Genomic DNA, 24,640 nt, shown 5'->3' with positions numbered 1-24,640 from the left:
ATTGCCCAACTCTGTTCACTGCTCCAAGCCGTCCTATTCTCACCCAACAGACAGGAATTGTTGCATCTTCTATCTGTTTATCTACATTCTTATCTTTTCTGCACAACAGACACTTTGCATGCTTACTAATACAGTGTTTCATATGCCAACAAATATTTGTATGATTAATTTTCTACCTAATTCTTTTGTAATAGTCCCAGATCAACTCTTCAGCAGCGTAGACAGGTCAATAATTATTTTAACAAAAATATTTAGTATGCTAAATTGAATTGGTCTCTAGTTATGGGAAAACCTGGGGGAGGGAGACTGTTTTTTTTAAATGGTTGAAGGAAAAAGGGAAAAAGGAGGCCACAGCTCCCACACTCTCAAGTTCTCTCTGAAAACTGAAACAAAGAAAGAGGACTTTCTGTTTCCTTCCAGTCCTTTTCATCTGCTAAATGCCCTCCAACTTTGAAAACAATTCAAAGCAATGGTAAAAAACAAAGAAAACTGAATATTTACCAAAAGGTATACTCACATATATCTCCATTTTTCTATATAAGCCATAATTTAGCAGCAAGTTATGGGTCATGCGGATCCTATGAGGTTTCATGGGATGACCCTGTCCGTAATAATAATTTCCAATATCACCTAAAAAAGGAAAGACAAAATGAACAATACAGACAAGAGAATCTTAATGAACTATTTATTGTTCACTATTAGAAGATGTCATCTAAATAAAATAAGCTTTATTTAAAATATTAAATAATGATATTAAATTCTGCAACTCTCAAAGTATTAGAAAACCAAGATACTATGCATGTTTTTACACTCTGAGGACTCCATCAATACATTATGTTTGTTCAAATATTAAGGCAAGCAAGCTTTTCTGATTTTTAGTCTACTAGAAGTTTGGGATTAGCATAAATAAAATACTCTACTCAAGTTACAAAAAGGAGTTACTGTTCCTTAAAGTGACACCTGCTTTTAGATTTCAATGGAAAATTCAGATGCGTAAGGTACATAAGGAGTTTCACGAGTATGATTTATTCCTTCTTAGATGATTCACTGGCATCCTCAAATCCTATACAGGTGGTATTACCGTGGCTGAAATGTTTTATACATCCATATCAGTCAATAAGGAATTTTGGTAACTGAAACTGGGATCCTAAATAAAGTTTTGTTATGACATACTTACTACATTTTTCAGGCTACTGAGGATATTTTGCCTCATTCTTCATGATTAAAAAGTTATAATTCCTATCTTTTTATGATATCTCACATTCCAGGTCTTAACAATTTACACATAAGGTTTACTTTAAATAACACCAAAAACCCAGATTTTTGCCTACCAAATTCCAATAAAATTAATACTTTTAAGTACGTAAAGAGCCAGTGTTTCTATAATAAAAAGTGTTAAGGATGCCACTTAAATATACACCATTTTTCTAATGCAATGGGCAATTTTTTCAACAATGTTTATCAGAAATTACTTTCAGTACTAATTCTAGTTTTTAAATAACCAAGTCTAAAATCTGAGCCAATCTGATTGCAATGGTTTGAACTCACCTTAAATAAATATAATAAACCCTAAAGAATGATGTTTACTCCCCTTGTAGATCAAAAATATCTTTCAAAATCCTGCCTAAATACACACTTTTTTTGGTTTGTTTAACAACACTGGAATTCAAAAATTTCTGCTTCTCTCTTCCATATATTTTAATAGTAGTCCAGGATGAACATTCACTTTTGTAACATTATAACATATTCATTTCTACTACTACTACTAACTGATTTTGTTGGTGCTGCACCTTTAATTTATTTAACTCTTCATCTTCAAAACAAGCTTTCCTCTGAAAACAACTCATATATACACATGGTCAACTTTTCTTAATCTGTGCCAACAATAAAGCTAAGACAATACAGACAAGTAGCAAAGCAGAGCTATGGGGAGAGTATAGGAAACTAACAGCTAATTTCCTAGCTGTAAATTGTCATGATGTCTGCTTTACATCATGACAACACTAAAGTTCCTTGAAAGCATCCTGGTCTCAGTGAATTCTTAGATATGGAAAGCTCACTAGATTTACAAAGTATCACGGGCCTAAATTAATGCAAGGAAGGTATTTCTAAGTTATCATCCCTACTAAAGGAGATAACAAGAATAAAAATAAAGACTCTCTAGCTTCCCAGGTGGTACAGAGGTAAAGAATCCACCTGTCAATGCAGGAGATGCAAGGGGTGCAGGTTCGATCCCTGGGTCAGGAAGATCCCATAGAGTAGGAAATGGCAACCTACTGCAGTATTCTTGCCTGGAAAATCCCACGGACATAGGAGCCTGGTGGGTTACAGTCCATGGGATCGCAAAGAGTTAGACACAATCGAGCAGCTGAGCACATACAGTCTTCACATAACTTCCATCTTCTCTGTGTAAAAATTATCAAGATGAAATGTCTCTAATATCTACCATATCTTAAGATCAAATACTCTACCTATGTACATACTGAGAATTCAATAAAAAGCTATCACTAATCTAATAATTAAAAGATGCTTGCTCCTTGGAAGAAAAGTTATGACCAATCTGCTGCTAAGTCGCTTCAGTCGTGTCCGACTCTGTGCGACCCCATAGACGGCAGCCCACCAGGCTCCCCGTCCCTGGGATTCTCCAGGCAAGAACACTGGAGTGGATTGCCATTTCCTTCTCCAATGCATGAAAGTGAAAAGTGAAAGTGAAATCGCTCAGTCGTGTCCGACTCTTAGTGACTCCATGGACTGCAGCCTACCAGGGTCCTCCATCCATGGGATTTTCCAGGCAAGAGTACTGGAGTAGGGTGCCACTGCCTTCTCCAATGACCAATCTAGATAGCATATTAAAAAGCAGAGACATTCCTCTGCCAACAAAGGTCTGTCGAATCAATGCTATGGTTTTTCTAATAGTCATGTATGGATGTGAGAGCTGGACTATAAAGAAAGCTGAGTGCCAAAGAATTGATGCTTTTGAACTGTGGTGTTGGAGACTCTTGAGAGTCCCCTGGACTGCAAGGAGATCCAACCAGTCCATCCTATAGGAAATCAGTCCTGAATATTCATTGGAAGGACTGATGTTGAAGCTGAAACTCCAATACTTGGGCCACCTGATGCGAAGAACTGACTCATTTGAAAAGAGCTTGATGCTGGGAAAGATTGAAGGCAGGAGAAGGGGACGACAGAGGATGAGATGGTTGGATGGCATCACCAACTCAATGGACATGAGTTTGAGTAAACTCCGGGAGTTGGTGATGAAAGGGAGGCCTGACGTGCTGCAGTCCACGGGGTCGCAAAGAGTCAGACACAACTGAGAGACTGGACTGAACTGAACTAATTATGAGAAAGACAACAATAATCTGCAGAAGGAAAGTATAGCTGCAATTTCTCAGCAAGAGTGCTTGAAAAAAAAGATGTTAGTAGCAATTAGCATTTATTCAGAGCATCCAAGAAGGCACTGTTCCAAGCACTTCACATGTTATTATCTGTCAATCTTTTCAGCAACCCTATGATGTAGGTATTATTAATATGACTACTGTTCCTGTTTTATTAAAGTGAAGATGGAGCAATGTAAACAAGTCATGTGATACTGTGAAAGTCACACAGCTAGCAAGTAGAAGAACTAGGTTCAAACTCGGGCAGAGCAACTCTGCCAATCTTCTTAAGCAGTAGCTACTGGGAAAGTAACAGCACTTAGAGTCATTGGAAAGAAATTGTAGGGGGAAGCCTGACAAGAAAAGGACACAAAATGGAATACAAACATTTAAAGAATATAAACATAAAAAAAACTACCTATCTACCAACAGGGTCCTCAAATTTTATATGCATATACACAGCTTTCAACAAGTTTCTTGGCTATACTTTGGGGGCCCAGTTCTACCAAGAACATGCTCACTATGTAAATGACACATGTCCACAAAGGCAGCCAAGCTACAGACAACTGCTATTTGGTTTATGCAGAATTCTTCCAAAATGTAAGGGAGTACTAGAACAACTGCTTAACCGTATCACAAACTTCTCTACATGGCTGCTTTGCAGACATCCACTTTTCCATAAAGATAAATAGCTTTCCTTAGTTGCAGAAATCTACGGATTTCATTCACCTCGTTTAAATGGTCAGGAACGTAATTGGGGGCTTCCCAGGCGGTGCAGTACCAATGCAGGAAACATGGGTGTAATCCCTGAGTTGGGACGATCTCCTAGACTAGGAAATAGCAACCGATTCCAATATCTTTGTCTGAAAAAGTCCATGGAAAGAGGAGCCTGGCAGGTTACAGACCATGCGGTCACAAAGAGTCAGACACAACTGAGCAAGGATGCAATGTAATTTGGGCATTTAAAATGTTACCCCGATTTTCATCATAATACTAAAAAATGCTTTACCAGTAAAGTAAGTAGTCAGAAAAATTAGCTTGAAGTGGTTCGTTGAATACAACAAAGTTTGTCAATGTGAAGTAATTACCAAAAAGATTTAGGTATTACCTGCAAAAATTTTCAAAACTGCTCACTCTTCAAGAAGCTCCCAGAATAGAAGTGGCTAACAAGGTCTACAATCTCTTTTCTTTAAAGTTCTCGAGACTAGATATATTTGATTTTATAAATGTAATATGATATATTTGCCATATATTTTGTGACAACCTTAAGTCTGGGCCGCATTCTGTAAGCAAACATTAATATTTCTGCAGCAAAAATGTGTAAATATTCAAAATAAGGGGATGATAAAAAAGATGGTAAATTAATTCAAGTTAAGCTTTGATTCCAAATGAGTTGTACAGTTTTGTTTTCACTTTTCAGATAATTTTGGATTTCAGGACTATGAAATTAACCTTTATGCCTAAAGTTGACTAAAAAATGATTCAAGAAAAACAGAGATATACTGTATTATTTTTGTCTTCCACAGACTAGATAGACCACTAGTGACTTTAACACACTGGCTACTTCTTGAAATACTCAGTCTTGGTTTCCATGATACCACTTTCCTGGATTTCATACCACCCCACAGCCATTCTTCCACCAACCTTTATTTATCAAGTCTCGTAAGTTCACTCATTCATCTAACACATCAAGAGCCTACTGTGTGCCAGGCGGGTGCTTGAGTAATAAGTAAGTGAATCAACAGTGCTGCTCTAAATCCTCTTCTCTTGGAATAAGGCACCTAACTGCTCAAAATTCAAAAATCTAGGAGCCATCTTTTATTTAGTGGTCACAAAGTCCCAACTCCATTTCCAACCCAATCAACAAATTCTATCAGTTTTACTCCTAAAATCTCTTAAATATGTCCATGTCTATCAGTTGCGTTCATTACCTTGTATGTGAACCAACATATACTCATTCTTACTTTCAGTCTTACATTCTATCACTCTTTCTCATCCTTTCTCCACTTTTCGGACACTTAAGAAAACTTCCGTGGCTTTCTGCTTCCTGAATAAAGTCCAAATCTCTAACCACACAGTCTTGGGTGGTCTGGCTCTCTACTACCTGGCCTGACCCTAGAGTTTCCCATGTCTTCCCCTTAGCTTCCTCTGTTAAGTGCACCAGCTCTCTTCTAACTATGTAGCCTTTGAAGTCTGCAGTGTCTTATGAAAGAAAACTCTTTTAAGGAGTCTGCCCCATTCTACGCCTTCAGGGGCTTCCCTTGTCTAAATTTACCCTACCAAGGTCCCCTCACTTACTATCTAACATAGTCTTACCTTTCCTTCTTAAAAACATTTTTAATTAAAAATATTTCTTTATATTGGAGTATAGTTGATTTACAATGTCACGTTAGTTTCAAGTGTACAGAAAAGTGATTCAAGTATACTTACACATGTATCTTTTTCACACTCTTTTCCCATATAGGTGACTACAGGATATTGAGTAGAGTTCCCTGTGCCATACAGTATTATACAGATTATCTATTTTATATACAATAGTTTGTATATGTTAATCACAAAGTCCTAATTTATCCCTCCTTCCCACCTTTCCCCTCTGGTAGCCATAAATGTGTTTCCTAAGTCTGAATCCGTTTTGTACATAAATTCATTTATATAATCTTTTTAGGTTCCACATACAAATGGTATCATGATATCTGTCCTTCTCTGACTTACCTTTCACTTAGTATGATATCTCTAAGTCCATCCATGTTGCTCCAAACGGCACTATTTCATTCTTTTTATGATTGAGTAATACTATTACTGTGTGTGTGTGTGTGTGTGTGTGTGTGTGTGTGTTGCATTTTCTTTAACCACTCCTTTGTTGATGCAGTTAGGCTGCTTCCATGTCTTGATGACTGTAAACATTGCTGCAATAAACACTGGGGTACATGTATCTTTTCAAGTTAGTTTTCTCCAGATAAATGCCTCTCTGCTCAATCATGTCTGACTTTTTGTGACCCTATCGACTGTAGCCTGCCAGGCTCCCCTGTCCATGGGATTCTCCTGGCAAGAATACTGGAGTGGAGTGCCATTTCCTCCTCCAGGGAATCTTCTTCAGATATATGCCTAAGAGTGGGATTGCTGGATCATACGGTAGCTCCACTTTTGGATTTTTAAGGAAAATCTCGATACTGTTCTCCATAGTGGCTGTATCAATTTACATTTCAATCAACAGTGTAGAAGGGTTCCCTTTTTTCCACACCCTCTCCAGTATTTATTTCTAACATAGTCTTATATTTTCTTCTTAGGATTTCAATCTTTTGTCTACACAACACAGATTAAGGACTTTAACTCCACTTAATTATTTCTGAACTCAAAATTGACATCACCCCAACACTTGAACTTTAAATCTGACCTCACCCACCTTTCAATGCTATTATCATTTCCAAAGAGACAATTAACCTTTCTCCCCAATTGCAATAGTTTCCTTTAAGGATTTGTCAACACATGCATTTAAAGTTTTTGTTAAGGGAAATAAATAATTACTAATACTTTTTTTTGGTAGCAGAGGAACCCTTTCTTTTCTTTTTTTATGGTAGCAGTGGCAGTAGTTCCAAACTTGTGTCACCAAAGGAAAAAAGAAAAATCTTTTAGGTACCAGGTGTTGCTCTCTCCTTGGACATTAAAACTAGACTATGTAGAAAAGGTTAGATGGTGAGCTGAGTCAGATACACAAATCTATTTTCATGGAGAAAATAAATAAAATGCCACTCATCCTGCCTGTTTGTAACTTGAGTGGCTTTAAGAATTAGAATATATAAAAGGATTCCAGCTGTAAAAGTACAAGGTATTTATCATTTATTCATCATTAATGCAAAAAAACCTTTATCTTTATTAAGGCTGGTAGAGTATCAGTTCAGTTCAGTCCCTCAGTCGGGTCCAACTCTTTGCGACCCCATGAATCGCAGCATGCCAGGCCTCCCTGTCCATCACCAACTCCCAGAGTTCACTGAGACTCACGTCCATCAAGTCAGTGATGCCATCCAGCCATCTCATCCTCTGTCATCCCCTTCTCCTCCTGCCCTCAATCCCTCCCAGCATCAATCTTTTCCAGTGAGTCAACTCTTCGCATGAGCTGGCCAAAGTACTGGAGTTTCAGCTTTAGCATCATTCCTTCCAAGGAACACCCAGGATTGATTTCCTTCAGAATGGACTGGTTAGATCTCCTTGCAGTCCAAGGGACTTCCAAGGAGTAAGCATCTTTTAATTTCATGGCTGCAGTCACCATCCGCAGTGATTTTGGAGCCCCCCAAAATAAAGTCTGACACTGTTTCCCCATCTATTTCCCATGAAGTGATGGGAGCAGATGCCATGATCTTAGTTTTCTGAATGTTGAGCTTTAAGCCAACTTTTTCACTCTCCTCTTTCACTTTCATCAAGAGGCTTTTGAGTTCCTCTTCACTTTCTGCCATAAGGAGCTACCCCATGCCCGAGGCCAGGGGCAGCGGCCGAGAGGAGCAACCCCACATCCAAGGAGCAGTGGCTGCGCGGGCATAGGAGGGCTGAGAGGAGCTACTCCACGTTCAAGGTCAGGAAGGGTGGCCGTGAGGAGATACCCCTCGTCCAAGGTAAGCAGCGGCAGCTGCACTTTGCTGGAGCAGCCGTGAAGAGATACCCCACGTCCAAGGTAAGAGAAGCCCAAGCAAGACAGTAGGTGTTGCAAGAGGGCAGAGGGCAGACACACTGAAACCATAATCACAGAAAATTAGTCAATCTAATCACACGGACCACAGCCTTGTCTAACTCAATGAAACTAAACCATGCTGTGTGGGGCCACCCAAGACGGGCGGGTCATGGTGGAGAGGTCTGACAGAATGTGGTCCACCGGAGAAAGGAATGGCAAACCACTTCAGTATTCTTGTCTTGAGAACCCCACGAACAGTATGAAAAGGTAGAAGTACAGACATCAGCAAAACAGATTTTATCCTCATGAAGTTTGTATTGCAGTAGGAAGAAAGACAAAAATTAGGTGTAACCGATAGGGAGAAAAAACAGTTAACAGGGATTAAGGGAAAAGGGAAAAGCTTCTCTGTTAAGGTGAAATATGAAGGAAGTAAATGGTAAAAAAAAAAAATCTTGGGGAAGAGAATTCGAGTACATGAAAATCTCAGTCTTATGTTTGGCTATGTTTAAATAAATGATGTGCAATAAAACCACTGGTATTTACGAACTGCTGCTATAATTCAGTATCCAGATTTGCCTCCAAAGAAAAGATTACCTATTTCAAGGATAATAATGTTTATACTATATCTAAGAACCCATAGTAGTGAGTGAAGTCGCTCAGTTGAGTCTGACTCTTTGCAACCCCATGGACTGTAGCGTACCAGGTTCCTCCCTCCATGGGATTCTCCAGGCAAGAGCACTGGAGTGGGCTGCCATTTCCTTCTCCACTAAGAACCCATGCAGATATATTAAAGACTACCTAGCAAAAGGCTTGGGCTTCCCTGGTGGCTCAGCAGTAAAGAATCTGCCTGCAACGCAGGAGACCAGGTTTGATCCCTGGGTTGGGAAGATCCCTTGGAGGAGGGCATGGCAACCCACTCCAATACTCCTGCCTAGAGAATCCCATGGACAGAGGAGTCTGGCAGGCTGCAGTCCATAGGGTTGCACAGTGTTGGACATGGCTGAGCAACTAAGCAGCGGCAGCAAAGGCTCTGGCATCACTGTTATAAATAAAATCTAAGGAAATCTGCCAATAGTTGACTGCCAAGTAGAATTCTCATACTGTGCTACAGTAGACTCGGTGTATACTGGGAGACATGATACTGGTAACTTTTATAGTCTATCTTTGTACAGTGTTGAGTGATTTTCTCTGAATCACTTTTCTCCAAATCTTATGATGAACCCTATCAGAGAACGGAAAAATACAACACAGAGCAATGCATATAATCATATAAATTGTGATATACAACCCTATTATTAATATATTGTATATACAATAAAACAGACACTAAAGGTAATTGGCCTTAAGCTAATTTAAAACAAACTAGTTAACATTTCTTGATAAAGTATTACTGATGCATGTATCAGTACATACAGATACGTGTACATGTATCAGAGCCTAACACAGCTTGGTTTGCTAATTATATTTAAGTACAGAAATCACATCATTTTATTTTTTTTCTCTTTTGCCATGTGGCATGTGGGATCTTAGTTCCCTGACCAGGGATTGAAACCGTGCCCCTTGCAGGGGAAGCTCAAAACCGCGACCACTTGACTACCAGGGAATTCCTAGAAATCACATTATTTTAAAGCCAGAAGGGATATAACTATATCGTTTTATAGATTATCAACAATCTTGCAGTATATACTAGGTGATCAAGATTTAGGAAACGAGTCATGAGTCAAAAGCTGCAAAAGTAAAAATTTCTCTTGTGCATGCAGTTGCTTCAGTCATGTCTGACTCTTGGCGACCCTATGGACTGTAGCTTGCCAGCCTCCCCTGTCCATGGGGTTCTCCAGGCAAGAATACTAGAGTGGATTGGTTTTCCATTCTCCAGGGGATCTTCCCCACCCAGGGATCAAATCTGCATCTCCTGTGGTTCCTGCATTGCAGGCGGATTTTTTACCCATGAGCCAGCGGGGAAGCCCCAAAACTTCTCTTACTTTTTCTCAAAGGTCTAAGGATATTTCATCCATCAATGCCTTGAAACTCTCATTCCAGTGATCTAAACGGTATGATACTGAGATTGTAATGTGAACATAGAAAACAACATACGTCTTTAGAAGTCCCTTTCATTTGCTAGACATTCTCTCTGTGTCACCAAGAGTAGGCCTGTTGGTCCCAGTAAGCCTAAAGGTAGGATCCCTATGGTTACAGAATTTGCTATACCTCACTGCTTCCCATTTGATCTTTCTTCCTTCTACTCCCTTTACAACAAGTTAAAAACAGCTATTCTAGTTTCATAAATTATTGACACTGACACTATTATTTTCAACACTGATGTTGTTGCTTAGTTGCCAAGTGGTGTCCGAGGGACCCCACAGACTGTAGCCTGCCAGGCTCCTCCGTCCACAGAACTTCCCCCAGCAAGGAATACTGGATGTTTGTCTATCTTAGAGTCAGTTCTCTGATGCACAAGCTCTTTCCTCACAATTAAAAAAAGAAAAAAAAAACTACTATCACTATCTTTATAAGCTGACAAAATAGGGTTTTTCTGGTGATGAAAATCTAAGCTTTTGGAATTAACTATGCACAGTTTAACATACTATCACCTACAAAGAATTAGCATAATGATACTTATTCAATTTAATAACCTGTGCAAAATATTTTATTAGCCCACCCCCACAAAAAGAACCCAAAGCATATTCCCGATGTAAGCAATTACATATTCCATTCTAAAAATTACTCAAGGAAGAGCCATAGACAAAAGACAGATACCCTAACCCGAGACATCTAAACATTCAATTACACACCTGCTGCCGGTCATCAGATGAAGCAGCTGAACGGTCCACTATAAGCACTGACTACATCACAAAGATTACTCTTCCTATCAAGTCTGCATCCTGCCCTTGGGCTCAATACTTGCTCCCAGCCCCTCAATGGAGACTCATTGTAAATGGGCCCAGGAAAAGAATAGCTGTTGATAAAACTGCTACTTAAGTGTACCTTCTGGTTCTGCAGTTCAAGGCTAGTGACAAGAAGTTTCAAGCAGCTCACTTCATCAGTCTATCACTGTCAACAGCAACTAACAGCTGCAGGCAGAGCCTCAGTACCAGTTACCCTAACCTTTTAAAACCTTTCTTCTCTACCCCAAGCCCTGCTAACACATCTCTAAACCTTAGAAACAATATCATTTTAAAAATTAACTTACACACGTGGTTATTTACTTTTCAATTTGGTCATGGAACCCAAGTCAAGGCAGTGACCCAAAATACGCATGGACTCTTAAAAAATCAATTCTAAGAAACTTCAGTAATTTACATTAAAGTTAAAATCTACTCCCATCTCCACCCCTCCATGATGGCATAATTTTAAATCAATTTGTATCACATATACATGCAGTCTTCTCAAAAAATACTTTAAAAACATGGCTGTTAATATTTAACACTTAGATTTCTTCTGTAAGATTTCAGATTTTTCCACAAATGACACAGGTGGTTATTTTATATAAACAGGCACAAAAATGATTCATGCTTGCTAACTGAAGAGACATGATATGGCCATTTTTAAAATTAAAGTCTAGATTTATTCTGACCTAGTCCTCTAAGATCTTTCCATTAGTCTACGATTTTACGGTTTATGATACACTGAATGTAGGAAACAGCTTCCAAAATTTTTATTGCTTCACACAAATCAGATGGACTTTCAGAACCTAGCTTCTTTGTTAAATTTCAGAATTTCTCTGGAGAGTAACCTAACTAGGAACTATTTAATAAGTTAAGGTCTTCGTGCAAACTATAAAAAAGGTAACCACTTCTTTTAGTGTAATTTAGACTAGCACAGGAAATGGGATTCAAAAAGACTGTTCAAATTGCAAATGAGGTCAGAACCTCTAAAACGAAATCATTTGATTTTTATAATTTACTGTTCCATGAGCTCAAGCTTATCTGATTATTTAGTACTTTCTGCTGTACTCCTCAAAGTTTTCCAACACCAGGACTCCCACCACCTAGAAACAGCTTTCGCAAGCCAGATGCCAAACCTATCGGTCCTACACCTCCAAAGCAGGGTGTATTTCCTGATCGAACAAAGAGCAACAAAGAAGTGGGTGGTAACCGCCTCTCAGAGAGGCAAGCCAGGACCCATCGAGGCTGATCTACAACACAAGCAGCAACAGCGACAGCACGCTGCCCCACCACCGTCACATTTCCCGTGAAGACTGACTACCTCAAACTCGAAAACCCTCATTTTTATTGAGGAAGTGAAGCCCTTTCATTTGAATGCTGAGAAAGTGGCGCTCAGAGAACCCGGCAAACAAAGGAGAGGGATGGAGTCCACGCAAAAGAGGGGTGCGAACGAGCCTCAAGGTGGACGTGGGCCCCCAACCTCAGGGGCTACTCTCCAGCACCCAACCCGGTCGAGGGGTCCGGGGTGAGGCCGGCGGCAGAGAAAAGGAGGAGACGCTCGGGCCAGCCGGGGACACAGAGGAGCGGAGAGGCGGGGAGGGGAGGGATGGGGGCTGGAGGGGCGGAGCTCTCGGGGCCGTGGGGCTTTGTGTGCAGTCTGGGCCGGGGTAGCTGTTTGGGCCCGCGAGGAGAAGTCGGGTGCAGGCGGCCGGAGCAGGGGACCCCCAAAACCTCCCTCCCACGAGCGGCGGGCGGGACAGGCGCGAGGGAGGGCCGTCCCCTTCGCACCAGCACCAAGCCAGGGCAGGCCGGCGGCGGACCGCACTGGCGGAGCGAGAGCGGCCGGAGGGAGAAGTGGGGCGTCCGTTTAGCTCCCCGCGGAGGCTGCCGGACGGCGTCGGGTCGGGAATGGGTTAAGATGCTGCCAAAAGTCGGTCCCTCCTCCTGACCCCTCAGCACCCGGCGCAACCACTCACGACGGCGGCCGCAGAGCCGATGCGGCTCCGGGCCCGGCGCCGCAGCCCTGGGCCGCCCACCCTCCCGCCTGCCCGATGTCTAACCATCATAGTAGTAGCAGACTTTCTTCTTGCCGCCTCCTTGACTGTACGCCATGGGCTCCCCGGCCACCGCCGCCTCCGGCTCCTCCTCTTGCTGCTGTTGCTACTGCTGCCTCCGCGGCTCCGGCGGGGAGAGAAGGCTGGGGTGAAGGCGGACGGTGGCAGTCCCGCGGGGAAGGGCAGGCCGGAGGGAGGAGAGGAGGGGGGGTGCCGGGAGGGCTGGGTACCGCCCGGCCGAAGGGCCGAGAGCGCGGACCAGGGGGTGGCAGCGGCGCCAACTCGCGACACTGGGGAGGGGGAGGGGGCCGCCAAACCACCTCCGGAGGCCGAGGGGAGGTGGGGCGCGTCCACTGCGACTCCACGGGGAGGAGGGGGCAAGAGGCTTCTTCAATTTGGGAAAAGAGGCTTTCTTATGATGAGCAACTTGCACAGGACGGCTACCCAATACAGTCGTAAAAGGATTCTTTTTTAAAAAGAGCAGGCTTTCGCTTTTAGATTAGGTAACTAAAGGGAGCGTGGAGCCGGGTGAACGCTCCCCCCCTTCGAATCTTCGCGCAGTGGTTGCGCCTATCCTGAGCCTGCGCAGTCGGCGCCTCCCCAACCGTAGCCCGGGCCGCCTGGACCCCCTCCGCGAAGTCCCACGCTGCTCCCCTCCCCCTCTGTCGCGAAGCTCCCGCCGGGACGGACCACGTGCTCGGAGCCGGGCGCTGAGAGACCACTATCCCACCCCTTCTACCTTCTCGAACCCGCCGAGCTGCAACCCACGATCCCTGTACTGGGTCGTCGTGCATTTCATTTATTTTTTTCATTTTCTGCTGATAATCGCTCGGAGGAGGTTTTGACCTCGGAGGAGGTCCCCCCTGTTAAGGGGACCTATTGCAGACATGAAAGAGCAGAGAGTACTGCCTGACTTTAAATAGGCAGTAATGGCATGCATGTATGTGTTAGGGTTCTAAGTATTTAATTTATGATGTATTTCATTTATATCTGTAATAGATATGTGTTAACTCGATTGAGACTCCCAACAACTGGGAGTAAGCTGGGACGTTAAGTATTGTTTCTATTCTTCTTTATAAATGGACTTTATAACGCACTTGGTCCTCTCCAAGGTTGATGGTCTGGGGTTTGATTTCAGCCTTTCTCTAAAGTCCACACATCCTAGCTACTCCATTATGACTGCTTCTGCTGGCCGGGCACTGGAAGATCGCAGCATAAAGTTCAGAGAAAGGACTTTCAGAACTTTGGGACGTTATAAATACCTTTGCCCCTGTGTTCAATAAGTCATCAAACGTGGAGCCTTTACCTACTGTAAGCCACCCACCTTGTAGGTGACTGGGGTGGGGGTGGGGGATGCTGACAGTGCATGGGTAAAACTTATTCCCGTATACCATTTACTGTGTATAGGTGCAGACTCAGTCACTCAGCCCTGTCTCACTCTGCGATCCCGTGGACTGTGGCCCCCTCCCCCCGCCCCCCAGGCTCCTCCGTCTATGGGATTTTCTGGGCAAGAAGACTGGAGCAGGTTGCCATTTCCTCTCCAAGGGGAATGTTCCTGATCCAGGGTTGGAACTCCGGTCTCCTACATTGGCAGGCGGATTCTTTACCATTGAGCCATCTGGGAAGCCCATTTACCATTTGTAGGTTTCCCCAAATACACATTCTCTCCCATCCCTATCAAAAAACAAATAAAAGTCCTTATTGAAACAGGAATCATTGGGAGCCAGTAACAAAATTATCCTTTTAATTTTGCTATTAAATATTTGACTTCAAAATCTCCAGGTAGTTCATACTTAAAGCAGCAATTTTCCTGGATCTCACCCCCACGAAATTTAGAAAAAAATCAATCCAAGGTAGCCTCCATCCCCCTCTACCTAAGTCCATGATTTTAGCAAGCACCCAGGTAAGGGACACAGTTGGTACAAGAATCAGAGTGAGAAACTTTGACTTTAGAGGTTAAAAATTACATGATACTATTTTACAGCTTTTACGCTATCAAGCCCCAAATCAACTTGGTATATTCTGAGAATAAAATAAGTTAATTTAGTAGAAACTAACATTCTCAGAGCCAGGAGAGTGGAAACTGAAATGAGACTTTGTTTACTTCTGGAAGACTTCCTTGACTTTACTTCTTCCCCAGCCTCCAGTCTGTTTTTTCTGCCCCTCACTTGGTGGTTGTGACTTGTACCCTTTTAGCTCAACACTCACCATACTGCAGTTGTCTGCAACTTCTCATTAGAACAGTGTCATGAGAGGAGAGACTATGTTTGTCTTGCAGGTAAGTGTATCTGTATGCGTAAGTCATTCAATTGTCTGAATTCCCTCATCTGTAAAATGGGGCAGTATTACTTGGAGAGTAATTCCTCATATGAATATAGAGTACCTCAAATAAGAAAATTAATACAGAATAGATTTTTTTAAAAATATTTATTTGGCTGCCTTGGGTCTTAGTTGTGACACACAGGCTCAGTAGTAGTGGTGCTCGGGCTCAGTTGCTCCATGGCATGTGGGATCTTAGTTTCCCGACCAGATATTGAACCTGTGTCCCCTGCACTGCAAGACAGATTCTTAAATCACTGGACCACTAGATAAGTCCCCAGAATAGTTTTTAAAAAATGAAGAACTATGTGAATACATGGGAGTATTAGGATTATTGTTATAACACTAGTAATAATTATTAATATTGGTATCCATGGAACCTACCTTTGAACATGTGAAAAGAGCCTGGACATATATTTACATATTTTGATTGGTCTAGGAACTTGTTATATTAACTACTTTTAAATAATTTTATTATTTTTAATTTTTAATTGAAGTATAGTTGATTTACAATGTGTTAGTTTCTGATGTACAGCAAAGTGTATATACATATATATATACTTTTAAAGCTTATGTATGTATACTTTTTTATTTTCCTTTTCATTTAGGCTGTTTCAGTTTAGTTCACTGCAGTTCAGTCCCTCAGTCATATCAGACGCTTTGCAACCCCATGAATCGCAGCACATCAGGCCTCCATGTCCATCACCAACTCCCTGAGTTCACTCAAACTCATGTCCATTGAGTCGGTGATGCCATCAAGCCATCTTATCCTCTGTCGTCCTCTTCTCCTCCTGCCCGAAATCCCTCCCAGCATCAGGGTCTTTTCCAATGAGTCAACTCTTCTCATGAGGTAGCCAAAGTACTGGAGTTTCAGCCTCAGCATCAGTCCTTCCAATGAACACCCAGGACTGACCTCCTTTAGGATGGACAGGTTGGACCTCCTTGCAGTCCAAGGGACTCTCAAGAGTCTTCTCCAACACCACAGTTCAAAAGCATCAATTCTTCAGAGCTCAGCTTTCTTCACAGTCCAACTCTCACATCCATACATGACCACTGGAAAAACAATAGCCTTGACTAGACGGACCTTTGTTGGCAAAGTAATGTCTCTGCTTTTCAATATGCTACCGAGGTTGGTCATAACTTTCCTTCCAAGGAATAAGCATCTTTTAATTTCATGGCTGCAGTCACCATCTGCAGTGATTTTGGAGCCCCCAAAAATAAAGTCTGACACTGTTTCCCCTGTTTCCCCATCTATTTCCCATGAAGTGATGGGACCAGATGCCATGATCTTCGTTTTCTGAATGTTGAGCTTTAAGCCAACTTTTTCACTCTCCCCTTTCACTTTTATCAAGAGGCTTTTTAGTTCCTCTTCACTTTCTGCCATAAGAGTGGTGTCATCTGTATATCTGAGGTTATTGATATTTCTCCCGGCAATCTTGATTCCAGCTTGTGCTTCTTCCAGCCCAGCATTTCTCATGATGTACTCTGCATATAAGTTAAATAAGCAGGGTGACAATATACAGCCTTGACGTACTCCTTTTCCTATTTGGAACCAGTCTGTTGTTCCATGTCCAGTTCTAACTGTTGCTTCCTGACCTGTATACAGATTTCTCAAGAGGCAGGTCAAGTGGTCTGGTATTCCCATCTCTTTCAGAATTTTCCACAGTTTATTGTGATCCACACAATCAAAGGCTTTGGCATAGTCAATAAAGCAGAAATAGATGTTTTTCTGGAACTCTCTTGCTTTTTTGATGATCCAGTGGATGTTGGCAATTTGATCTCTGGTTCCTCTGCCTTCTCTAAAACCAGCTTGAACATCTGGAAGTTCATGGTTCACGTATTGCTGAAGCTTGGCTTGGAGAATTTTGAGCATTACTTTACTAGCATGTGAAATGAGTGCAATTGTGCAGTCCTGGAGACAGGACCTTTAAAGAGGTAATTAAAGCTAACTAAGATCATAAGGATCAGAGAAGGCAATGGCACCCCACTTCAGTACTCTTACCTGGAAAATCCCATGGATGGAGGAGCCTGGAAGGCTGTAGTCCATGGGGTCGCTGAGAGTCAGACACGACTGAGCGACTTCACCTTCACTTTTCACTTTCATGCATTGGAGAAGGAAATGGCAATCCACTCCAGTGCTCTTGCCTGGAGAATCCCAGGGACGGGGCATCCTGGTGGTCTGCCGTCTATGGGGTCACAGAGAGTCGGACATGACTGAAGTGACTCAGCAGCAGCAAGATCATAAGGATAAAGCCTTAATCCAATATGGCCTTTATTTGTATTAGAAGAGGAAGAGATACCAGGCATGTACTCACAGAAAAAGGACCATCTAAGGACACAGCGAAAGGTGATCAACCAAAAGCTACGGAGAGAGGCCTCACGAGACACGGAAGCTGCCAACGTCTTGATCTTGGTTTCCAGCTTCCAGAACTGTGAGAAAATAAATTTCAATTGTTTAAGCACCTTGTCTGTGGTATATTATTATTTTAGCCCTACAAACTGATACAAGATAAAAAAAATTGCTGTAAATATGAGCAAATTTACCACTTCATATAATACAGACAGTTTCAGATAAAAACATTTCCGGGTTGATTAATTAGAAACTCAGTAATGTGAACAAATTGTTGCTTCCTGTTGCTTCCTGACTGGCATACAGATTTCTTAAGAGTCAGGTCAAGTGGTCTGGTATTCCTATCTCTTTCAGAATTTTCCACAGTTTATTGGGATCCACACAGTCAAAGGCTTTGGCATAGTCAATAAAGCAGAAATAGATGTTTTTCTGGAACTCTTTTGCTTTTTCGATGATCCAGGGGATGTTGGCAGTTTGATCTCTGGTTCCTCTGCCTTCTCTAAAACCAGCTTGAACATTAGAAAGTTCACGGTTCACGTATTACTGAAGCCTGGCTTGGAGAATTTTGAGCATTAGTTTACTAGCGTGTGAGATGAGTGCAATTGTGTGGTAGTTAAAGCATTCTTTGGCATTGCTATTCTTTGGGATTGGAATGAAAACTGACCTTTTCCAGTCCTGTGGTCACTGCTGAGTTTTCCAAATTTGCTGGCATATTGAGTGTAGCACTTTCACAGCATCATCTTTCAGGATTTGAAATAGCTCAGCTGGAATTCCATCACATCCACTAGCTTTGTTCGTAGTGATGCTTTCTAAGGCCCACTTGACTTCACATTCCAGGATGTCTGGCTTTAGGTCAGTGATCACACCATCGTGATTATCTGGGTCATGAAGCCTCTTTTTTGTACAGTTCTTCTGTGTATTCTTGCCACCTCTTCTTAATATTTTCTGCTTCTGTTAGGTCCATACCATTTCTGTCCTTTATTGAGCCCATCTTTACATGAAATATTCCCTTGGTATCTCTAATTTTCTTGAAGAGATCTCTAGTCTTTCCCATTCTGTTGTTTTCCTCTATTTCTTTGCATTGATCACTGAGGAAGGCTTTCTTATCTCTTCTTGCTATTCTTTGGAACTCTACATTCAGATGCTTATATCTTTCCTTTTCTCCTTTGCTTTTTGCTTCTCTGCTTTTCACAGCTATTTGTAAGGCCTCCACAGACAGCCATTTTGCTTTTTTGCATTTCTTTTCCAGGGGGATGGTCTTGATCCCTGTCTCCTGTACAATGTCACCGTCCATAGTTCATCAGGCACTCTGTCTATCAGATCTAATCCCTTGAATCTATTTCTTACCTCTACTGTATAATCATAAGGCTGTTTAAGATATTAAATATAGTTCCGTGTACTATACAGTAGGACTTTGTTTTTTATCTATTTTATATATAGTTATTTTTATCTGCTAATTCCAAACCCCTAATTTATCCCTGCCCCATCTTCTTTCCCCTGTAGTAACCATAAGTTTGTATTCTATGTCTGTGAATCTGCTTCTGTTTTGTAAATAAATTCATTTGTATCATATTTTAGATTTTACATATAAGTGATATATAGTATTTGTCCTTTCTCAGTTTATTTCACTTAGCATGATTATCTCTACATTCATCTGTGTTGCTGCAAGTAGCATTATTTCACTTTCTTATGTCTCAGAAATACTCCATTGTGGTGTGTGTGTGTGTGTGTGTGTGTAGCTCATCTCTTCATCCATTCATCTGTTGATGGGCATTTAGTTTGCTTCCAGGGCTGCAATGAACATTGGGGTACATGTAGCTTTTCAAATTATGGTTTTTCCAGATATATGCCCAGGAGTGGGCTTGCTGGATCATATGGCAAGTCTATTTTTAGTTTTTTTAAGGAATTTCTTACTGTTTTCCTCAGTGGCTTCACCAATTTACATTCCCACCAACAGTGTGGTAGGATTCTGTTTTCTGCACACTCTCTCCAGCATTTGTTATTTGTAGACTTTTTAATGATGGCCATTCTGACCAGTGTGAGGTGATACCTCATTTTAGTTTTGATTTGCAATCCTCTAGTAGTTAGCAATGTTGAACATTTTTCCATTTGCCTATTGGCCATCTGTATGTCTTCAGAGAAATATTTATTTAGGTCTTCTGCCTATTTTTTGATTGGGTTGTTTGGTTTTTTTGTTATTGAGTTGTATAAGCTGTTTGTATATCTTGGAAATTAAGCCCTTGTTGGTTGCATCCTTTGCAAATATTTTCTCCCAGTCTGTGGGTTGTCTTTTCATTTCATTTCCTTTCCTTTGCTGTGCAAAAGCATATAAGTTTAATTAGGTCCCATTGGTTTATTTTTGCTTTTACTTCTATTACCTTGGGAGACTGACCAAAGAAAATATTGCTACAGTTCATATACTCTTCTAGGAGTTTTATAGTGTTATGTCTTATATTTAAGTCTTTAAGCTATTTTGAGTTTATTTTTGTGTGTGGTTTGAGGAAGTGTTCTAACTTCATTAATTCATGTGTGGCTGTCCAGCTTTCCAACACCACTTGCTGAAGAGAGACTTTTCTCTGTTGTGTATATTCTTGCCTCCTTTGTTGAAGATTACTTGACCATGTGTGGGTTTATTTTGGGCTCTCTATTCTGTTCCATTGATATATATGTCTGTTTTTGTGCCAATACCATACTATTTTGATAATGCAGCTTTGTAGTATGTTTGAAGTTTGGGAAGATTATGCCTCCAGCTTTATTCTTTTTCTTTAGGATTGCTTTGGCAATTCTGTTTATTTGTTTTTGTTTTTTTTAATGGTTCCATATAAATTTTAGGATTATTTTTTCTAGTTCTGTGAAAAATGTCATCAGTAAGTTGATAGCGATCTCATTAAATCTTTAGATTGTTTTGGGTAGTATGGCCATTTTAACAATATTAATTCTTCCAATTAACGGGGCTCCTATGGCAGACCTAGGCTGGGTCCTGCTTACATCCCCCAGTTGCAGCTTGGACCACGCTCCAGCCCTTCAGTCTATCTCCACACAGCCAACCCCAGTCTTTTCCTGGGTCTGTCCACTGAAGCCTGAGTTTTAGCATCCAGCTCCCATGCACGCTTGCAGATATGCTTTTTGGCTGAGGAGTGTAGGAAGTGGCCAGGACCCTCTGTGCTGGGGTCTGTTTTGCCTGCTACAGTCCAGCTGCAGTGCTCTCCTCTAAGCCACTGAGGCTCCTTTTCAGTCTGGTGACGGGGGTTTTAGGGTGAGAGAACCTTGCATCTTTCATAGCTCTCTCCCAGGGGTGCAGGTCCATCCTGACTTTTTTTTTCCTTTCATCCTTCCTGGTTATGTAATGATCTTTCTTGCATTGATTGGGTTGGATCTCTCAACCAAATGATTTTGGTTGTATGAGATTTACCAGCCTTTAGGAGGTATTGTTGTTCAGTCTCTGACTCGTTGTGACCCCATGGACTGTAGTCCACAAGGCTCCTCTGTCTTTCCCTATCTTCTAGAGTTTGCTCAAATTCATGTCCATTTAGTCAATGATGCTATCTAACCGTCTCATCCTCTGCCACCCCCTTCTCCTTTGGCCTCCAATCTTTCCCTGAATCAGGGTCTTTTCCAAAGAGAAAGAGTCAGCTCTTCACATCAGGTGGCCAAAGTACTGGAGTTTCAGCTTCAGTATGTGCTTCCAATGAATATTCAGGGTTGATTTCCTTTAGGATTGACTGGTTTGATCTCATTGCTGTCCAAGAGACTTCCCCAATAGCTCAGCAGGTAAAGAATTCACTTGCAGTGCAGGAGACACAAGAGACATGGGTTTGATTTCTGGGCCAGGAATGATGCCCAGGAGGAAGAGATGGCAAACCACTCCAGTATTCCTGCCTGGAAAATTCCACGGACAGAGTTGCAAAGAGTTGGACACAACTGAGCACATGGCACACATCCAGTAGGTATTTTGTGAGAATTATTCCACAGAATTTTGATGTATTTATGGGAGGAGGTGAGCTCCATGTCTTTCTATTCTGCCATGTTGAGCTCCACCCTATTATTTAATAATTTTAAATCAACAGAGTAAATTATTTTACCCCTAGAAACTGGTATTGGAGAAGGAGTTTGGTCTACCAATAATTATGCCCATGACAATTATGTGCCTAAACATCCATAGTGAACTTTAGATCATTAAAGCTAAACCTGGAATCAGGTTATTGAAACCTATTGACAAGTTCATTTCCATAGTCCAACCCATCTCTCTCAAACCTTTTTACCATTAGAAAAAAGGGAGTTTTAGACAATAATCAGTAGAAGGAAACAAATTGAGTGCAGGGATAATTCACAGAATGCATAAATGAGGATTTTCTTTATTCTTAAACTGTTTTTATTTCCTGCTCCGTCTACATGGACTTGTTTTTTTTTTTCAGTCTTGAAGATGTTCAGTGTTTGAGATTATTCAATTGAATAATCTATTAAACATACATGGATTATTTAGAAACATGACTGTCTAGAAACTGATTGCCTCAACTTATACTAAAAATTAAACCCTGCTATTAACTGCAGCAGATAGTTTAATTTTTGGTTGCTATAAAATTATTCATTTAAGCTTGTTTCTACCCTAAGGAAATTTAGATTGCTTAGTGTTAAATTCTATGTAGCAGTTCCATCAGGTAATACAGAAGGTAAAGTATAGTGACTAACAGTAGGCTGTTGTCACAAACTGAAACAGCCTCAAGCTGAATTCTGATTTCCTTGTAAGCTTGGTGCCTATTTTTACACAGTAGTATAAACTGTAACTCATAAATCTAAATATTAGTACCAAAACAATGAATGCTATTTGAACTGTGTATTTGTATAATAAAATTTAAAATTACTCATATTCATTAAAAATATGTTTTTGAGTTATAGCTTACCTACTAAATTATTCAGTTACATGAAACCTTTTGAGTCACCTCTGTTAGCTTGCTGAGTATTACTTTGCCTATAACCCTCAAAGCATAGTATTACTTTGATGTATTCCATCTACTTGTGCAAATTTTCTAGTAAAATTCTATACCCACACTGTTTCTAAGGAAACCTGCTTGCTAGTATCACCTAATTACTCTATATTTGTATTTTAATTCTTCCTCTCTCATGTCTCAGTATTTTAAACTGATTGATATATTTGCTACTAATTTCCTGGGAATTAAATGGCCCTCTGCTGTATTGCCTGCTAATGAGGAGCAAACGAGGAAGGGGTTTCAGGATGAAAAGTGGGTTTAAAGACAGATGCGTGAGCAGTGTCTGGACTGTTACAACTTTCCTCCAGCTGTGGGAACTTCCTCACCATGCTGGGGGCACTGTTCATCTGTGTTCTTAGACTTCTGTTGGTTCCACTGGGGAGCCCCAACAATTGTAAGCAACACTTCCTTTCATGGGACACCATGTTCACCCCGAGAACTGTCCTTCTTATATGGAAGCCACACATTCATTTTTCCACTTTCAAGATCACAATAATGTGTACCCAGGGGTAGTCATAAGAGATTCAGATGATTATGGAGATCTCTCTGAAACAGGGCCATCCTTAGTTACTTGGAAGGACTTCCCAGAGGGATAACTGACTCATTTAGTGCACTCTGTGATTGGTAATCCCAGTGATGTGAGTCAATTACTTAGAAAAGATGGTTAGAAATGTATCCCTGAGTTTAGCTAAAGTGATCAGCAATGCTGCCCGAACCTTAGAAAGTAGTCAGGCCCGCCTTAACTCACTGGCCAGAGTTGTTCTAGAATTGCCATAGATGGCAGATTCTGAACTGTCCCTTAATTAATTAAGGGATTAATCCAAATGTACCTGGATTAATGCCTCAGACCAACCAAGTAGAGAGGTCAAATCAGAGCCGTAAGAAGAAAGCTGCTGGCTTTCTAAGGTAGACTTCAATGGTTTATGGTATTTCAGGAACCTGGGGGGCACAATTGAGGTCAGCACTACAGATTGGCCTTACTCTGCTACTAGGCTGTTGGTGACAGTTCCTTAATTAAATGCTGTATGAGAAAAATTGAATGATACCTTTGTCAGATTAATCAGAGGGGTCAACAGAATTCTGTATCCAGATGAAAATTGCAGTTCTGCCAAGAACATGTAGGGTGGGTTGTCGGAAGAGGCAGGTCTTCCATGACCCTGAGTGTCCTTGCCGAGCATACCAGATTGCGAGGCTTCTCCATCTCCTGAGACTGAGCAGTTTCTGTAGCTGGTCGCACAGACAACCGAGTAGGTCAAGGTCACCATAACATGACTATTGTGTAACTGCCTGCTCTCAGGGTTGGGGAGACTGGCTTGCCACTGTTTCTTCAAGAAGCCTGGACTCTTGAATCCCTCTTTTGTAGCAACTCAGTCTGTGTTCAGATGTCATCTGGGTCCATTACATATTCTCCCGTGGGGCTTGGGAGCAAGAGGAAGGATGTGAGTATGTTGATGCTCATGCTGCTCGCTGTTCTGTGAGCAATAAAGTACATTGTCTCTGATCTAGGAGTCAGTCTCTTGACTTCAGTTAGAGTTCATGAAACTGTAATTAATTTTAATTACAAATTAATCAAGGTTAATTTGTAAGCTTGAAAGAAGGGATAAAATCTCAAATGCTTCACAATTTATAACCATATAACACCAAAACGTTAACAATGAGAAATTTTCTCTTATACTGTGAACCTACAGATATTTTACATCCAACTCAAGATGAATATCTACATGGTGTTTCCAACAACAAGTGCACCTCATTTTACTGTGCTTTGCAGATACTGTTTGTTTTTCACAAATTGAAAGTTTGTGGCAACCCTGCATGAAGCAAGGTTGTTGTCATTATTTTCTTTTTCCCAGATAGCATTTGCTCACTTTGTTTCTTTGACACATTTTGGTATTTCTTGCACTATTTTAAACTCATTATCTATTGTGATATTTATTATTATGGTCTATGATCAGTGATCTTTAATATTACTACTATGACTTGCAGAAGGCTCAGATAATGGCTTGG

The 24,640-nt window shown here is 41.2% G+C and overlaps 1 protein-coding gene and 1 long non-coding RNA gene across 2 annotated transcripts in view; one reads left to right on the top strand and one right to left on the bottom strand.

The window, feature by feature from the left end:
- Positions 1–13,302, bottom strand: part of HDAC2 (histone deacetylase 2) — a 35,171-nt gene extending 21,869 nt beyond the window's left edge. The window contains exons 1-2 of the mRNA XM_061427534.1: positions 12,986–13,302; positions 518–630 (exon numbers count right to left, since the gene is read on the bottom strand). Coding sequence (XP_061283518.1) covers positions 518–630; positions 12,986–13,037 — 165 coding nt within the window. The 5' untranslated portion in view covers positions 13,038–13,302. The remainder of the gene's footprint in view (positions 1–517; positions 631–12,985) is intronic.
- Positions 13,303–13,385: 83 nt separating this feature from the next.
- LOC133253822 (uncharacterized) lies at positions 13,386–17,760 on the top strand. Its single transcript, XR_009738454.1, has 2 exons — positions 13,386–15,257; positions 15,907–17,760. It is a non-coding gene; the product is annotated as an uncharacterized LOC133253822 (long non-coding RNA).
- The last annotated feature ends 6,880 nt before the right edge of the window (positions 17,761–24,640 follow it).

This window comes from Bos javanicus, chromosome 9, assembly GCF_032452875.1.
Source record: "Bos javanicus breed banteng chromosome 9, ARS-OSU_banteng_1.0, whole genome shotgun sequence".
Taxonomy (NCBI): domain Eukaryota; kingdom Metazoa; phylum Chordata; class Mammalia; order Artiodactyla; family Bovidae; genus Bos; species Bos javanicus.
This window is presented reverse-complemented; position numbering and strand designations above follow the sequence as displayed.